Below are 15,771 nucleotides of genomic sequence, written 5' to 3'. Positions count from 1 at the left end.
TTATTATTGCTCCACGTATAATAAGACGGCAAAATGTTTTCGCAAAAGAATCGGTAGCGCACAGTTCAAAAAATTCCATCAACGTAGTTTTACTGGGGTTTTCCAGAACTCGGTGTACATTATCTTCCGAGAAGTATACTCGTTGCCCATCTTCTAAATGCACTGCTAAGTTGGATATCGCCCATGGATGGGAAAATCAAAAAAACGCCAGAAAGGCTCTGAAGTGCTTATATACCAACCGTTGATATTTTTGAAAAGAAAATATAGCTTGATCAGTGCCCTTATTAACATATTTGCAAATGTATTTAACCCAGATATGCCCAATGTCCTATATATAGGACGGCTCTAAAATCCAACTTTCAAAATTAATATTTTTAAAATCATTATCAAACCGTCTTTTTATTGTCATTTCAATGGGGAATAATACAAAATCACGATGGAAAAGTTCCTGTACAACGAATGGGCATATCTGGGTTAATAGCTTTATCGGAATGACAGTATTCAACGTTAATATGTGCCGAAAAACATCGCAGGAGTACAGGGCAATAAGGAACAACTTGTCTATCCTGGTCATAGTTCCACGTACATTAAGGTCGCTAGTATTAACTCCGTTTTCAGGACACCGGCTACGGTATGTTGGGTAGCCATCTTCGCCAGACTGCGTCTCAGCGCTTTAATTGCGGGGAAATCTCCTCACACACTTATATTTTTTTGGCCACATGGTACATGCATCATATTTTTGCACACAATTTCGTACAGGAGTGGGTCATCGCGTTGGCTGGGTATTTCAGCACAAATAATGCTATTGCGTGTGGTTGAATTTTCGTCTGATGCCAAAGCAATATATGTGACCCGGCCTAATAAAAGGTGGCTTATGACTCAAAAAGAAATTGCGAGAAACAGCTGTTAAAGATAAACAATGCATTTCTTCAGTTTCTTAGTAGTATTAGTTTCTTTTTTGAGTCATAAGCCACCTTTTCATAGGCCGGGTCACATATGACAATGCGGTATCCCACGTTTTTGCCATTATACTGAGACCATGTGGCACCTAACTTCTCAAAATATGCATTTTTTGGTTAAAATAAACATTAGCTTTTTAATTTTTAAATTAAAAATTCTAGCTACAATATCATGTCTATCATATGACTTTAGTGAATCAAAAAGCTCTTGAGTTATTTCTGGCCATTCAGGATTACATTTGAATGTTATAAATAAATAAGGGCGTCCATAATGACGTACATATGTCATCGCGTCTTGTGTATTTTCCTGCATATAACGCGCTGAACCCGTAAATGACGATGGAAGTATAACTTTTTGGCCTATAGTAGAAACATTAATATTAGAATCTTCATTGATAGCATCACGTAAGTGTATCTTATAACTTTAAACGAGCAATTCTTGTATATTACTTTTGTATGTTTGTATAGCCGAATGATCTCGGGAACGGCTCAACTGATTTCAATGAAATTTGGCACAAAGGTAATGTATCACCTTCTAATATTTTCTACCTAGGTGTTGCCACTCAGAATGTTTCACAAGGTTGCCACCTATTCGAAATGAAAAAAAAATTGCATGAAATATGCCGATATGGGTATCAAACGAACGGTATTTCACCCCGCATTACAATAGGGGAATTTTTGAGTAGGGTTGCCACCTATTCGAAAACAAAAAAATTGCATGAGATATGCCGACATGGGTATCAAACGAAATGTATTTCACTCCGCATTACAATAGGGACATTTTTGAGTAGGGTTTCCATTTAGGGTTGCCACCTATCCGAAATTAAAAAAAAATTGCATGAGATATGCCGATATGGGTATCGAACGAAAGGTATTTCACTCCGCATTACAATAGGGACACTTTTGAGTAGGGTTGCTATTTAGGGTTGGGGTAGTTAGACGAAAAAGTACTCTACCTACTCATATTCTATTAAAGCTTTAAAGGAGAAAATTAAAGTTAAAAATTCTCTTAAAAAAATCTTACACATGCTCCGACATAATTTTTTTAATTTGACACACGCTAATAAGGCACCGCAATATCAAGGCACCGTGGCAAATTCTAACAAAATATATATAAATGCATATTTTGGCAAATATGAAATGAATAGTTGCAATTTCTCAGAGATTACTATTACAAAGATTCCTCATCATAGCAAAAAGATATCTCACCATGGTAATTTGCTACCGTTGAACACTACCATTTAACTACTTACCAACAGATGGTGCTTAGGGAAGTAAGTTGACATTTAATTAAACTAACTGATAGTTGTTATTCGTGAAATTTACAAGTTTTTGTAATGTAATAAAATTGTGAGACTTTCATAGTGTATAACTAAAAAAATGTTTGAAATTAATAATTCGGCGCATGAAGATACTCGACCTAAATAACTTAGTTTTCGATTTCACTAATAGTCATAATAATCCCTTATACTATAGGCTGGAATTACCCATTTCAAATTTTTCATTCCAGTTCATTTTGCGGTTAGTGTTTGATATGTTTTTTATATCTATATTTAAGGAAATCAAATATTGGTAAGTAAAAATATATAATATATGTGCATATAAAAGAAGTAGAGTTTGATTAATGATGACATGTAGAACAAAGTATGTTATGCGGCATACTCGAAGATTGCCGAGCAAAGCTCGGTCGCCCAGGTACTATATTCTTAAGCACGTAGTTATTGCTGATTTCTGCGTATGAAATTTAATCTTTCGGAAATCATCTTTGCCATCATGTTTACGGAGTATTGATTCAATAAATTATTAAAATAGTGAAGGTGATTTAAGCAATTATCTCAGATCATGAACCGGTGAGCATAGGACTACAGGCAAGATATATATTTTGTTTGATCACAATTTGGTATGTTCAAACAGTATCCGTCTTCTCCTCTTACAAACATGGTCGGATATTAAAGAGAATCATACGTTCGATGTAGCTCAGAGGCTCGTTGGAGTTGCCCTGTGCGACAGTGCAATACAATATCTCTAGGCCCTTGTCTATCAAAAGGACGGCTACTTCATTTACTAAAGGGACATTATATCGTCCTCTGTGATCATTAGCCGGTAATTTGTCCACGTATATATTTTTTTTTATTTTTATTTATTTTATATAACTAACCGAAAATCATTCACAGACTCGGACGTGGACATACGTTCTATATTGTACTTAAAGCTTTAAATTAATGAATTATACATGTGCACTAAATTTTGAAGCATTTCAATAACTTCCACATTTAACGAAGGACTTATGTTTGAGCGAATAGATCTTTGGTCACCTTCAGAAATAAAATAAATTTGTAAGTATTTAGCAAGTATTTATATCCGGTTCTGGCAATAATGATCCAATGAGGTGGCATACCTGCCCTTAAGGTTTGTATGTCAGCATGAATTGCCTTCTCTTATCTCATGTATACCAAAAGACGTCATTTGAAATAAGCTATTGTACTTTCTTGCATTATTTATAAAATGCTTTTATAATGGATGATTCCCAAGAATTAGGGATTTTAGCGGATCCGGTGGCTCCTGAAGATTAGAAACAATAACTTTACCTCCCGCACAACAAAGACCTGGCGCCTCGCTACTCCATTTTTTCGCACCGCAATGTACACAAACTACATTCATTCTTCCTATTTGAAGGTCTTTTGAATTAGGATAATCTATATTTGCATGGTAATTAAACGCGCATCTATTGTAAAACAAATAAGTCCGGTCTTCTGCACGATATAAAGTAGCCGTTAACTTATTGTGCGGTGTTTTCCGGGATATTCTCGTTCGCATTTTCGGCATTTTTCAATTCGTAAAAACTAACTGATTTTAATTATTTTAAGTTATTTTTGAAATGCACACACATTCGTTGCATAAACTTTCATAAAAGTAAAAAGTCCCGATCAGACAAATTTCCCGATCTAAACGCTGCCAGCATCTCCAAATGAACCACTCATCTATTTCGTGGTTTCCCAATTGTTTGTATGCGGTAGATGACATCACTGATCCTCTTCACAGCTCTGCACGGGCCTTCCCAACCGCACCAAAATTTGGATAGAACACCTTTCCGCCAGTGTGGGTTGTATAACAGTACCAAATCTCCCTCCAAGAACCTTCCGAATTATTGTTCTCATCGTACCTGCGTTTCATCTTACTACTTATTATCCTGGATCATTCCCTCGTACTCTGTTGTTTGGCCAATGAACTACTTTGTAGAGCTTGCTCTTGACGGATTGGCTTCACATACTCAGTATCGTTCTGACGTTTCCCAAGAGTAGTGCGCCCTGGCTTGAAACCACCCTTGCATTCTTTCTGTGAAATTCTTTCGTTCGTTTTAGTGCGTCCATTAGGGTTTTTCAATGACAGTGTTTCTCTCGCAGGTACCTTCGGTTTTGATTTGTTTGGCCCATTCGTTCCATCAACCTTTGCCCGATCTACTTTCCTTGACTTTTGTGGTCTCTGTCGAATCTCCTCCACCAGCACTCGCTTACTGCTGAACCCTTTCTCCAAACTGAAGTTAAGTGGCACATCCTTGTTTTTATAGCGCATAATCTTTCTCCGCATAGCAATCCTGATGTCATGGTCAATTAAGAAGTCCACTCCCAATATGAATTCATCAACGATCTCCGCCACAACGAATTTGTGTAGAACCATGACATTCCCAATTAAGACTTCACATACCACTTCTCCTTGGACTTGGTTATACTCGCCAGTGACCGTACGCAACCTTGCTCAGGTAATGGCTTTACTCTCCTATTAACCAAATCAGATCGGATTAAGGAATGAGAGGCGCCCGTATCTACAGTCAGTACACGCTCTTTGCCATCCACATTTCTTTCGTCGGTACAACTGCTCGAGTTTCCTCCAGTTTGCGAGATGGATATCACAGGACATTCAATAGCTGTGGCAAGTTTTTGTTCTTTACATCTGACTCGTTCATGCTTACCTCCTCCAGCTTTACGTTTACGACCAGACAAGTTGGAACTACCAGAACCAAGATCGCAATGGCGTACAATGTGACCGGGCTTCCCGCATTTGAACCATTTGATAACTCTTTCACTCCGCGTTTGCGATCCTTTCAGCGCCTCCAATATTGCGTCTACCCACTCTGGCCTTTCTGCTTCAACACGGCGTGCTTTGAAAACTGGCCTACACAGAAGCGAAGCTGTTTCCTGAATCAGAGCATGTGATACCGTTTCTGTAGGTTTTGGGTTTGCGTATGTGGCTCGCTTCGTTTACGTCCTTTATACCATTTACAAAGCTCTGGATTTTTACCCTTTCGGAGTATTCCACGGGTGCGTCCGCATTCGCTAAATGTGCCAGCCTTTCAACATCCGACGCAAACTCTTACAATGTTTCACCAGGCCTCTGGAAGCGGTTCAGAAACTCCATTTGGTATATCTGTCTCCTATGCTCAGTTCCGTATCGTCTCTCTAGAGCGCCCATCAATGCTTCATAACAGTTCCGTTCGCCCTATGTAATGGTTTGTAAAATCTCAGCTGCAGGCCCTTTCAATGCCATGAACAGTGCAGGAACTTTATCTTCCGCATTCCAGTTGTTCACTTCTGACGTCTTCTCAAATTGAAGCTTAAATACCTGGAAAGGAACAGAGTCGTCAAAAGATGGAGTTTTTACCTTCGTATTGCTTGCTGAAACAACTAGCGAATTTAGTTGCAGCTCCTGTATACGACCTTTTAAAGCATCTATCTCTACCTCCATTTTTTCCTGAAGCAATAAAATGTTTGTATACTGGGCCTCCAGCTTTGATGATACCCTTATCTCCTGTGCCTGCAGCTGCGAGGATATGCGGGTCTCCTGTGCTTTTAACTGCTCAGCCAACTGAGATGGGAAATGGTATCGAAAAGTTTCATAAATTTTGTTTTATTTTTAAAAAAGCGGTATTCATGTATAAATTGCCATGCATCGTGAAATGCCAAAATGTTGTGCCTACTGCTATTTTCATGCAAAATTTTTCCGGAATGTTTGCTTTTGATCTGCGTACAGCGCTTAATAATACCAAAATGTAAGCTTTCGATTTCAAAATATTTTCGAAAGTATGTATGTAGTATATTTCTAAATACTTTTTGTATTTTTTACTTGGTACTTTTATCATCATTGGATGCCTACATTTCATACTTATATAATTTTAATAAAACAATGTAATAATAACAATGTAAATAAATGTTATGTTTAAAGACACAGAGTGAAAATTTCTGAAAGTAATTACCGAAAAACGTCATAATTTATTTTTGAGCAACAAAGATATTATTTATTTAGAGCTTACGATTTCCCGAACATGTTCGAGAAGAGATTTCTCGCGAGTCTCGCTTTCTCGCGATATTCTCGAATCTCGAATTACTCGTAAGGCTCGCGAGCTTCTCGACATTCAACTTAACCGATTCATTGGCTGTTTTATATAGAGCTTTCGATTTCTTCGGGAGCACAAGCCAAAATGTCCTCAAAACCAAAAGTAAAAAACCCCCAAATGTATAGAATATTGCCAATGCAGCGACTGAATTGAAAGTCGAGAAGATCGCGAGCCTTACGAGTAATTCGAAATTCGATAATCTCGCTAGCCTTACGAGTAATCCGAGATTCGGGAGTCTCGCGAGAAGCCGTGTTGAAAAATTAAATATTGTGAACAAAATTATATGTATAATAAATATGTTTTGAGCTAAATGTCATTGAAGCAAATGCTGCAAAAGTCACAAGTAAAAAAAACCAAGTGTATAAATACTGTCCATACAGCGATTAAGTAAGAATGTCGAGAAGCTCGCGAGATTTACGAGTACTTCGATACACGAGAATCTCGCGAGAAGTCGAGTTCTCGATTTCTCGGGTCTCGAAAATCTCGCTTGTGTTCGAGAAGAAATCGTAAGCACTACTATCGATAATACAAACAAATGCTCGTCTTCTATATCCCTCTTTCCTCTCCTCTCCATTCCTTTTCTTTTCTTTTCTGTTCCTTTCTTTCCTTACATTTCCTTGCTTTTCCTTTTATTTTCTTTTTTTTTCTCTTATTTCCCTTCTTTTTCTTTTATTTCCTTTCCTCGCTAATACCTTCTTTTCCTTCCATTTCGCTTCCTTCCCTTTCCCTTCCTTTTTTTCATTTTCTTTCCTTTGCTTTTCTTTTATCTTATTTTATTTTATTATATTTCTTTCCTTTTCTTTTCTTTTCTTCTCTTTTCTTTTATTGTATTTTCTTTTCCTTACTTTTCTTTTCTTTTCTTTTCTTGCTTTTCTTTTTATTTTCTTTTTTCTCTTATTTCCTTTCTTTTTCTTTTCTTTCCTTTCCTTGCCTATCCTTTCCTTTCCAACCATTTCGCTTCCTTCCCTCTCCCTTCCTCTTCTTTACCTTCCCTTTCCTTTTCTCTCGTTTCGCCTTATGACTTTACTATTTTTGTTTCATTGTTTTCTATTTTATTATATTTTTTATTATTAATATTAGAGAAAAATTGCAAGGTTTAGAAAGGGCAATGGTTACTAGGACATGTTTCTGAATTTCACTTCTTCATCAGCTAGCTTTGCGGGAGCTGAGTATTGAACTCAAAATCTCCAACATTCATACTTTGTACTAGTCAAAAGGCAGATGCCTTTAACCACTCAGCCATATGAATGCCCCGCTGCTCCATTTGCAATTGCTCTCTAAGTATTTCCTTTGTTGCTGTTCCTTTATTCACCATTTAGGTATATACTAGTTCTATATGCTTTCTAATCCTAATTGTGTGAAAAAATTTTTAGGCGCGCTTAAGAGCTTAGTAACATTGGATTTTCGTTTCGCCATTTGTAAACTTTGCAATTTTTCTCTAATATCAATAGCAAAAACAATTGTATATAGCAGTATGAGCATGTCTCGCTAATTAAATACATATTTTTTTAATTTCATTTTATTTTATACAATTTTTTTTAAATAATGTATTCATCTAAAACACCCCAATAATGATACAACCAACCAAAATCTAAATACATAAACCTAAATTTTATTTTTTTTTTGAGATTTGGGATTAATGGCAGGGTTTTATGACCATAGCGCCAGATAAACTTAAATACTGCGACGAATTCTAGCATCACTAAGCTGCTAAATGCGCAACAACAATAAAGCAGCCACCCATACAAATATGTAGTCATTAGCCGAAGTAGTTACTCACACATACACAAGCATATGGCTACAAACTACAAATATACATGTATATAGCTGGTAACCACTCGTACTATACCTTAGGAAAAATGGGTGAACGAGGAAACCGAGAGTATAAAAGCAGCGCAAGCTGAGTAATAACTAATCAATTTTTATTTAAGCACGCTATTGGTTGTGAAGTATAATTGCGAACTACTACTCCCAAAGTAAACTAAATAAAGACCAGTTTGCAATACTTAATATTGGAGTGATTTATTCAACAGTTTAGTGATTCGAACGTAAGCAGAAGGCGCATAATTATCGGAATTCCCCAGAATTCGTTACAATACTTAACCCAATGGTGAGAAAACAGTCAATTCACACGTATTCTTAATTATGCATTATGAGTTGGTTGCACGTATTTTTATGGAGAACGGCAGATTCAGCGACACTGGCGCCATCTGACATGAAAAATTAGCCAACGCCCAACTTTTGTTGCAAGCAAAGCATAATAAGAAGAATTTGACATTTGCTTTGGCTAATGGTCGTTGGTAACTTTTCTAACATTTTTCACAGTTAAAAACAGTGCAATATATCAAATCAACAGGACACAAAATATGTTGGCAAATATATTTATTGTACAGTGAGAATGTTTATAACAGTGATTCGCAACATTTTGTGAAATAAACTTCATTTGCCAAGTCTGAAGTTCCTTAATATTGTGGCGAATGTTGTCATCACTAGGCTGTTGATAAATAATCACGCAACAACAAAAACCACACTTGTGTTTATAACACTGATTCGCTACATTTTGTGAAATAAATTTCATTTGCAAAGTCTGAAGTTCCTTAATATTGTAGCGAATGTTGACATCACTAAGCTGTTAGTAAATAATCACACAACAACAAAAACCACACTTGTATGCACACTTCAATCATTATTTACACACAAACATACATGGAAAGCGACGAGAAGTGAAATATCTCATCTCACGCACACACATGTAGTCATCAGCCGAAGTAGTTACTCACACGGTCTTATACCTTATAGGCATCTTGAAACATCGTTCATGGCAATTAATTAAAATTATTGCATCAATTTTCTTCGCGATAAATGGCGCCAATTGAAAACACCCCAGTCATCCTCCACCACCTTTGCGGGTCAGTCGCTTTCCTTTACTGCTACCAGTGAAGTATCTCGACTTTTATTTGCGAAGCTACCGCGAGGGAGATGATGCACTCTCGTCACAAGCATGCTGGGATATTTGGCACTTACAGATGCTTTGTTGTTTTAAACCGCGATATTGCTACTCACCCTTTGAGAAACTTAAATGAAATAGAGATAGGCGCGATCAGGATTTAAAAATGTACATAACCGACAATGAAAATTGGATTTGCAGCCATCTCTACACCGTAATTTAATTTGATACAGACGTGTAAAAAAAAATACTTCAATAGGAAGCTATTGATAAAGATATATATAAGTTAGGGTAGTCCTAAAATATCAAATAAACGATACTTTTCAGTCTCACCACCTCGAACAGCATTAATATGGATCAAAAATGTTAAGTTTGTCTTCATAGGGTAGTCTGAATTCGGACGCTATTTAGCGTCGTCAATTCATACCAAAAAAGGTTTTCTGTCATTAATCACACAACCAAACTTTAAACTATATAAAGAATATAAAATATTTTTCAAACGCAGTCGTCACCAATCGAAGCATAAATTTATATGATACATCCTTGACCAAGTAATACTGTACTAAGGAACACCCTAATCAGGGCCGGCTCAAGAAAATTTGCGGGCCCTTTCTCCCGTATTTATAGAAAGAAATTGGAGATCAGAAATATTAAATTCAAACTTAGTGTCAATAAAACAAAAAAATATTTCTTTTGCATATTAAATATATTTTTGTTTTTTTCAACAAAAGAACGAAAATATAACACAAAAAAGTATTTTTAATTATCTTAGAGTTTACTAAAACTTCATTTTCCGCGCCTTCAACTCAGACAAAGTTGATATAATTTAACTTAAATCTAATTTTTGCGCAATTTCCTGCTCTATTGATAGCAATGCTAAACCGACAAGCCTTTCTTGAGTCACGGACGAACGCAAGTACGTTTTGATTAATTTCAGATTCGAAAAGCTACGCTCGCTACTCGCAACCGACATTGGTATCGTCAACAAAATACTAAATTGGGCATGAGATCAGACAAGTTGTGTTGTAAAATATAACTAAGGTGAAAATTAAATTTTTTTTAATGAAACTAAATATAGTGCCCCTACAAACTTTCTTCTTTTTTTTTTTTGCAAAAAGGATTTTTAGTACAAAAGTGTTTATCGAATTTGGTGCCCCCTAGAACTTGGTGCCCTAGGCGGTCGCGTAGTTCGCGTATATGGTAGAGCCGGCCCTGACCCTAATATACACAAATGTTATTCCTCTTCTTATACCTTAAATCGATAATACTATAATGGACAGTTAATTTTATTCCCGATTGGAAATCATAGGGTATTCTTTTTTTTTAAGGAACCGCCGTAATATACATACGTGACCACATGCATTCCTAACTATATTACTTTATTATTTATCGTGAAAAATATTAACAATTGGTAAAGGAGTACAGACCTATATTTTATTTAATTGCAACTAATCAGAAACCACGAAGAAGGATACCCCAGCGGGTAAGGGGGTCAGAATATACCCGCGGTAGGTATGCCTGTCGTAAGAGGCGACTAAAATACCAGATTCAAGGGGTGTGTAGCGCAACCCTTCAGGTTGCCAGCGCAATATATAGCTTCTCCAAATCCAATTGTCAACCTCACCTATCCGCGGCGAATCCTGTTTCACTAACAGACGAGGCTCTGGCGACCCCAAGCTCCTCATGGATCTTGGGGTGGGGAGGGAGGGGTGGCCTGAAGGTTTAATGTGTCCACATAAATCGTTCCCGAGATGGTCGGGCTAGCACCTTATTGGTGCTGTGGTACCGGAGCGTACCGGATATGCATCCGGCAAAGGACCATCACATCGATAACACTCCCCAAAGCCTTCGGGGAGCAACCTTATCGCTACAACAACAACAACAACAAGGATAGCCAAAGCAAACGTGGTCATAGTGACGGATACGACAAAGGGGGAGGAAATAAAAATCCCGTTGTTCTGCAAAACTCGCGAGATCTACCATCTCTAGTTGTTTCGAAAATACATTTTGCACAAACCATCATTACACACCAGTTAATACACAAAAGTTAATCAACACATTCACATGTATGTATGTCACATCGCTAAGAACTAGATCTGTCAAACCTGTTGGTCGACCATCTTGTTTGCAAATTTCTTATTTCGTGCTTCCAACTAAAAACGGAAAAAAATGTTAAGTACACATGAAAAATTCGATTTGATTAGAAAAACTTTCATCTAATTAAAAAAAACTGTTTTCTAAATTTTTCGATGCTACTTTGCTCGTGAGTTGAACCCAGGAACCTCGGTGTGGTAGGCCAACCACGCTACCACCAGACCACGGCCGCCGTTTCTCACACGTCGAAAAATACTTTTATAATAATCAGAAGAAAAAACAATATTGTTATTAACAATTCAGGGCCATTTTCACCATCTCAAATTAATACTGACTGGCACTGTGCTTGGCAGATCCCCGAAGGATTTATGGCAAATGAAAAGCTAACCGAAGAGGATACAAACAGCTTTTAGTCTAAAAATATCTGACTGGGGTGGCGCTCCCACAAATATCGGGCTTACTTCAACTAATGTACTTGATGTCGAGGTATGATTGGAGGTTCTGTGATAAGCTGTCCTTCTCAAACCATGCTTGTATGTATAATCTTTAGCAAACCCCCAAAATGTGTAGAAACTAAGGTAGGGACGCATTTCAGCTAGCAAAGGTTGAGGAAAACGGTGTATGATAGATGTGAAGAGAGTGCAATAAATAAAGGCATTATAGGTTTTCGGAAGAAGACGCTCCCGCTAAGAAAGTATTTTATCCGCAGAGGAAGAGGGAGACCTGCACTGAGATGTGAGAGGCAGGCGGATGAAGACTTTATCTCAGTTGACGTCAGTTATCTAGAAACAGGGATAAGGGTTGTGACTTTCAGCAAACCGAAACGCGAAAATAGCCCAGGCGGTTAAATGTCAATTAAAGAATGGGTTATTTGTTTGGTATTCCATTTTGAGAATTCAAACACCAATATTTTGCGCTTGAGAAGCGTTTTATCTCTGCAATCGTTTTCGCAAAATACTTTTTTGATAGTTTAGTGAAAAGCGTTGCATACTTTAAGAGGCTGAATTTCTATAAACTATATCAAAACTAATTCAAAGCTCAAAAAGGCACAGAAAAAAATTTACAGCTTAAAAAAGATAAATAAAGCGATAAACTCCGAAGAGATTCTAGGCCGAACTTCTCTTCCAGTTTGCGTCGTGCTCCGTATGTTTTTTCCTACAAATTTGCGGGACGGGACCTACTTGTTTAATGCCGACTCCGAACGACATCTTTTCATGGCAGAAATACACTCGGAGTGCTTGCCAAACACTGCAGAGAGGGACCCCGCGTAGAAAAATTTTCTTCTAATTGATAAAACTTGTTTCTAAAATTTTGATGTTGCTTTGCTATTTCACTTCAGTGTGCGTTAGATTTAAAACCTGCGCTTTTGGCCTATGAAACCGACCATAGTGGCAGGTTTAGAGTGACGCCAGCTTTAAAACCAGTTTAGATTTGCACTGAAAAACAGCGCCTGAATGTAGGCCAACCATTCAGTTAATGATATTCAAAATATGGCACTTTGGAATGAATTGGTAATAAAATATTAGAATCGTATTAAATTTTATTAACTATTTTAAAAATTTCACACACATTCTATACACCATTTTCATAAAATTTACACAATTTCAATTGAGTAACAAAATAACCTAAATCTCAAAAGGCTCCTTCTACTTATGGAAATATGCAAATCGGCATACAAAATTCAATTTGTCTTCTTTGTAGACTTTCTACTTAATTACGTACATAAATGCTTCAATTAAATTAAATTTTTTAACAGTCATTAAAAATTGTTAACTTAAGTAGATCGATTTGTTGTGTTGATTGGTTGTTTAACGAGTTTTTGGGAATATCCGAGTCAAATATTTGGCTTATGACAGTGGCACTTCCTCCATGGCGCGCAGTTTATTATTGACCTTTTCCTCGGCAACCTCACGTCGGAAAATTGCTTTATAGACAACAGCGCACACCGCCGAGCCACCCATTGGACCAATCCAGTAGATCCAATTATCCTGGAAATCAAAATTCCATAAAGCAGGAGCAAAAGATCTGGCTGGATTCATGCTAGCGCCAGTGAATTGACCCTGAAAAAAATAGTAGAATTAATGTCTTCACTTTATAAATATTAATTTTCATTTATTTACCGCTGTGATAGCTAAACACGAAATGGCCAAACCAAAACGTATTGGCACCGAATCATGGAATTTAGCATTACGTGGATCCCATACACCACAGCAGGTGAATATCAAAACACCAGAGATGATAAATTCAATTGCACAACCTTGCCATGGCGAAATATCTGCATGCACTGTGGTGACACAAAGATTATGCGGTCCATCCAAAATAACCGCATTATTCGGAATCAAAGCCTTCAATAGGCCATAACCAATAAAACCGCCCAGTAGTTGTCCCACTATATAGAGCGCAACCTGTGTAAGTGATACCATATTATAGATGTAGGCAGCTAAAGTGACGGCCGGATTTAAATGTGCACCAGAGACACAACCGAAACATTGAATAATGACCATGACGACCAAACCAAAGTTGAATGTCATCTGAAGGTGATTGTTTTCGTATGCGGCATTTTTCACGCAACCCATGCAACCAAGAAAGACCAGCAGAGCAGTACCAATAAGTTCGCCAAGAAAGGCGCATAGTTTATCCAATGAACTGGATTTCATTTTTAGTTTATCTACGCAGCTGAAAAGAGAAAGAAATGAGACTTATATTTTGAAGAAGAAATGTAAAAGGAGTAGCAAATTATGGTTCTTATGCACTAAAAGTGATCATTTACTGAGACTGACAAAAATTGAATATTTATTAAGCACAATGGCCCCTAATCATAGTTGCTGACTGAAATGCTCTTTAGTTAAAATCTTATCTAAATTAAAAATGGGATTTAAAATTTTGGTCTGTCATAGACATATTAAACACAGTTTTCACCTAAAATAAGCATGGACAGAGTATCCGCATGAAAAAAAGGCATTGATTGACGCTATGAAGACATTTTTTAGAAGTTTTAAAAGTTCACCCTGTTCCTTACAACCGTGGTTACTTGACTCCACGTATAAAAAACGGTAATTTTTTTCTTGACAAAAATTCTTACAATACCACAAAAATTGTCAAAGGAGTACCTGAAAACGCGCTTTGATCATAATCCGGTGGCGGATAATTATCATTCAATTCTATTTAAAAGTTATTACCAAACGTTTTATAAAATTCGCTGTTTTTTATCAGCCGTCAATTTAAAATTGAGTGCATAATCTATTAATTGAACATGAACGTACATATTTAAAGAAAATTTGCTTAATTTCGTTCTTAAAAAATAATCTAAATCTCGCAACATAAACGAATAGGTAGTGAAAGCTGATTTGGGCTCCTTAAAGCAAAGGAAACAACAAGGCTATTACTCATACACTCATATTCATGTTGAATAGTTTATATAGTTTGTGAGAATGTTGTAAAGAAAAGTTGTTTTCATTGAGACAGATGTGACGGCCAAAATGATCCAAACCTTAAATGTTAGGTGGCACTAACCGTTAAAGCCGTTAAATTTAATAGACCCGAAACTGATTAGGAATATCTTTAACCTCGATACTAATAAGTAATAAGTATGCAGGACATTCAATGATAATCAGGTTAAATCAAATTTAGGTTTGTCTTCGCAAAGTCAGCATAAATAAAAGGAGTTTAGTATACTTTTCCATAGGAAAGAAGTGACCTAGAATGTTGAGCCATTGTACATGGACTTGCAAAGTGTAAATCCCTTTTACATTAGAAAATCGTTGAACTCAAGTCGATCATGACATAGACTAAGAAGGTGATAAAGGAGGGGAATAGTACAATAGCGCCCGTACCAAGCAGTTCTTAAAATTTTTGTTGATAATTCTTGTTGTATTCCGCGTTTTATTTCACGCTTTCTTTTAAGAGGAATTGGCAAATGTAAAGGGGAATAGAAGACACAAAAGGAAGTGCCAGCAGAATTGAATTCAAGAATTCTGTAATGTAACTGAAGTCGGAAATAAGAAAGTCCGAAATAAGAAATTGTTCTTTTATTAATAGAAAAAACCGAATAATTACCCTCAAACGGCTGCGAAACTGGTGAAAATTGTATCAGCGCAAAACGCCTTTTTAGTTAATTCTTTTCTGTGTACAACAATATCACCAAAATGACATCAACCACATGAAAGTCTTAAACTTTTTTGTTGCACAATATCTTGACAGAGTAAAAGTATTACTTTGCCGCCTTCGGATTATTGCTTCAGAAATTAAAACGCGTCATTTGACACCTCTCCCGAATTTTTTTGACATGTATTAAAAATTGACACCTGTGGTAAATCATTCGTTCCATTGAATATTTATTTCTAAATTTAATGCAAAAATCAGTATAGGATGCTACTTTT

General features: G+C 36.7%; 1 protein-coding gene across 8 annotated transcripts in view; it reads right to left on the bottom strand.

Moving 5' to 3' along the window:
- Positions 1-12,912: 12,912 nt before the first annotated feature.
- Positions 12,913-15,771, bottom strand: part of LOC137245726 (aquaporin AQPAn.G-like) — a 206,516-nt gene continuing 203,657 nt past the window's right edge. For all 8 annotated transcript variants that reach the window (XM_067776848.1, XM_067776842.1, XM_067776844.1 and 5 more), the window contains exons 2-3: positions 13,513-14,068; positions 12,913-13,452 (exon numbers count right to left, since the gene is read on the bottom strand). In XM_067776848.1, coding sequence (XP_067632949.1) covers positions 13,240-13,452; positions 13,513-14,049 — 750 coding nt within the window. In that variant the 5' untranslated portion in view covers positions 14,050-14,068 and the 3' untranslated portion in view covers positions 12,913-13,239. The remainder of the gene's footprint in view (positions 13,453-13,512; positions 14,069-15,771) is intronic.

This window comes from Eurosta solidaginis, chromosome 3, assembly GCF_040869045.1.
Source record: "Eurosta solidaginis isolate ZX-2024a chromosome 3, ASM4086904v1, whole genome shotgun sequence".
In the NCBI taxonomy this organism is placed as follows: domain Eukaryota; kingdom Metazoa; phylum Arthropoda; class Insecta; order Diptera; family Tephritidae; genus Eurosta; species Eurosta solidaginis.
This window is presented reverse-complemented; position numbering and strand designations above follow the sequence as displayed.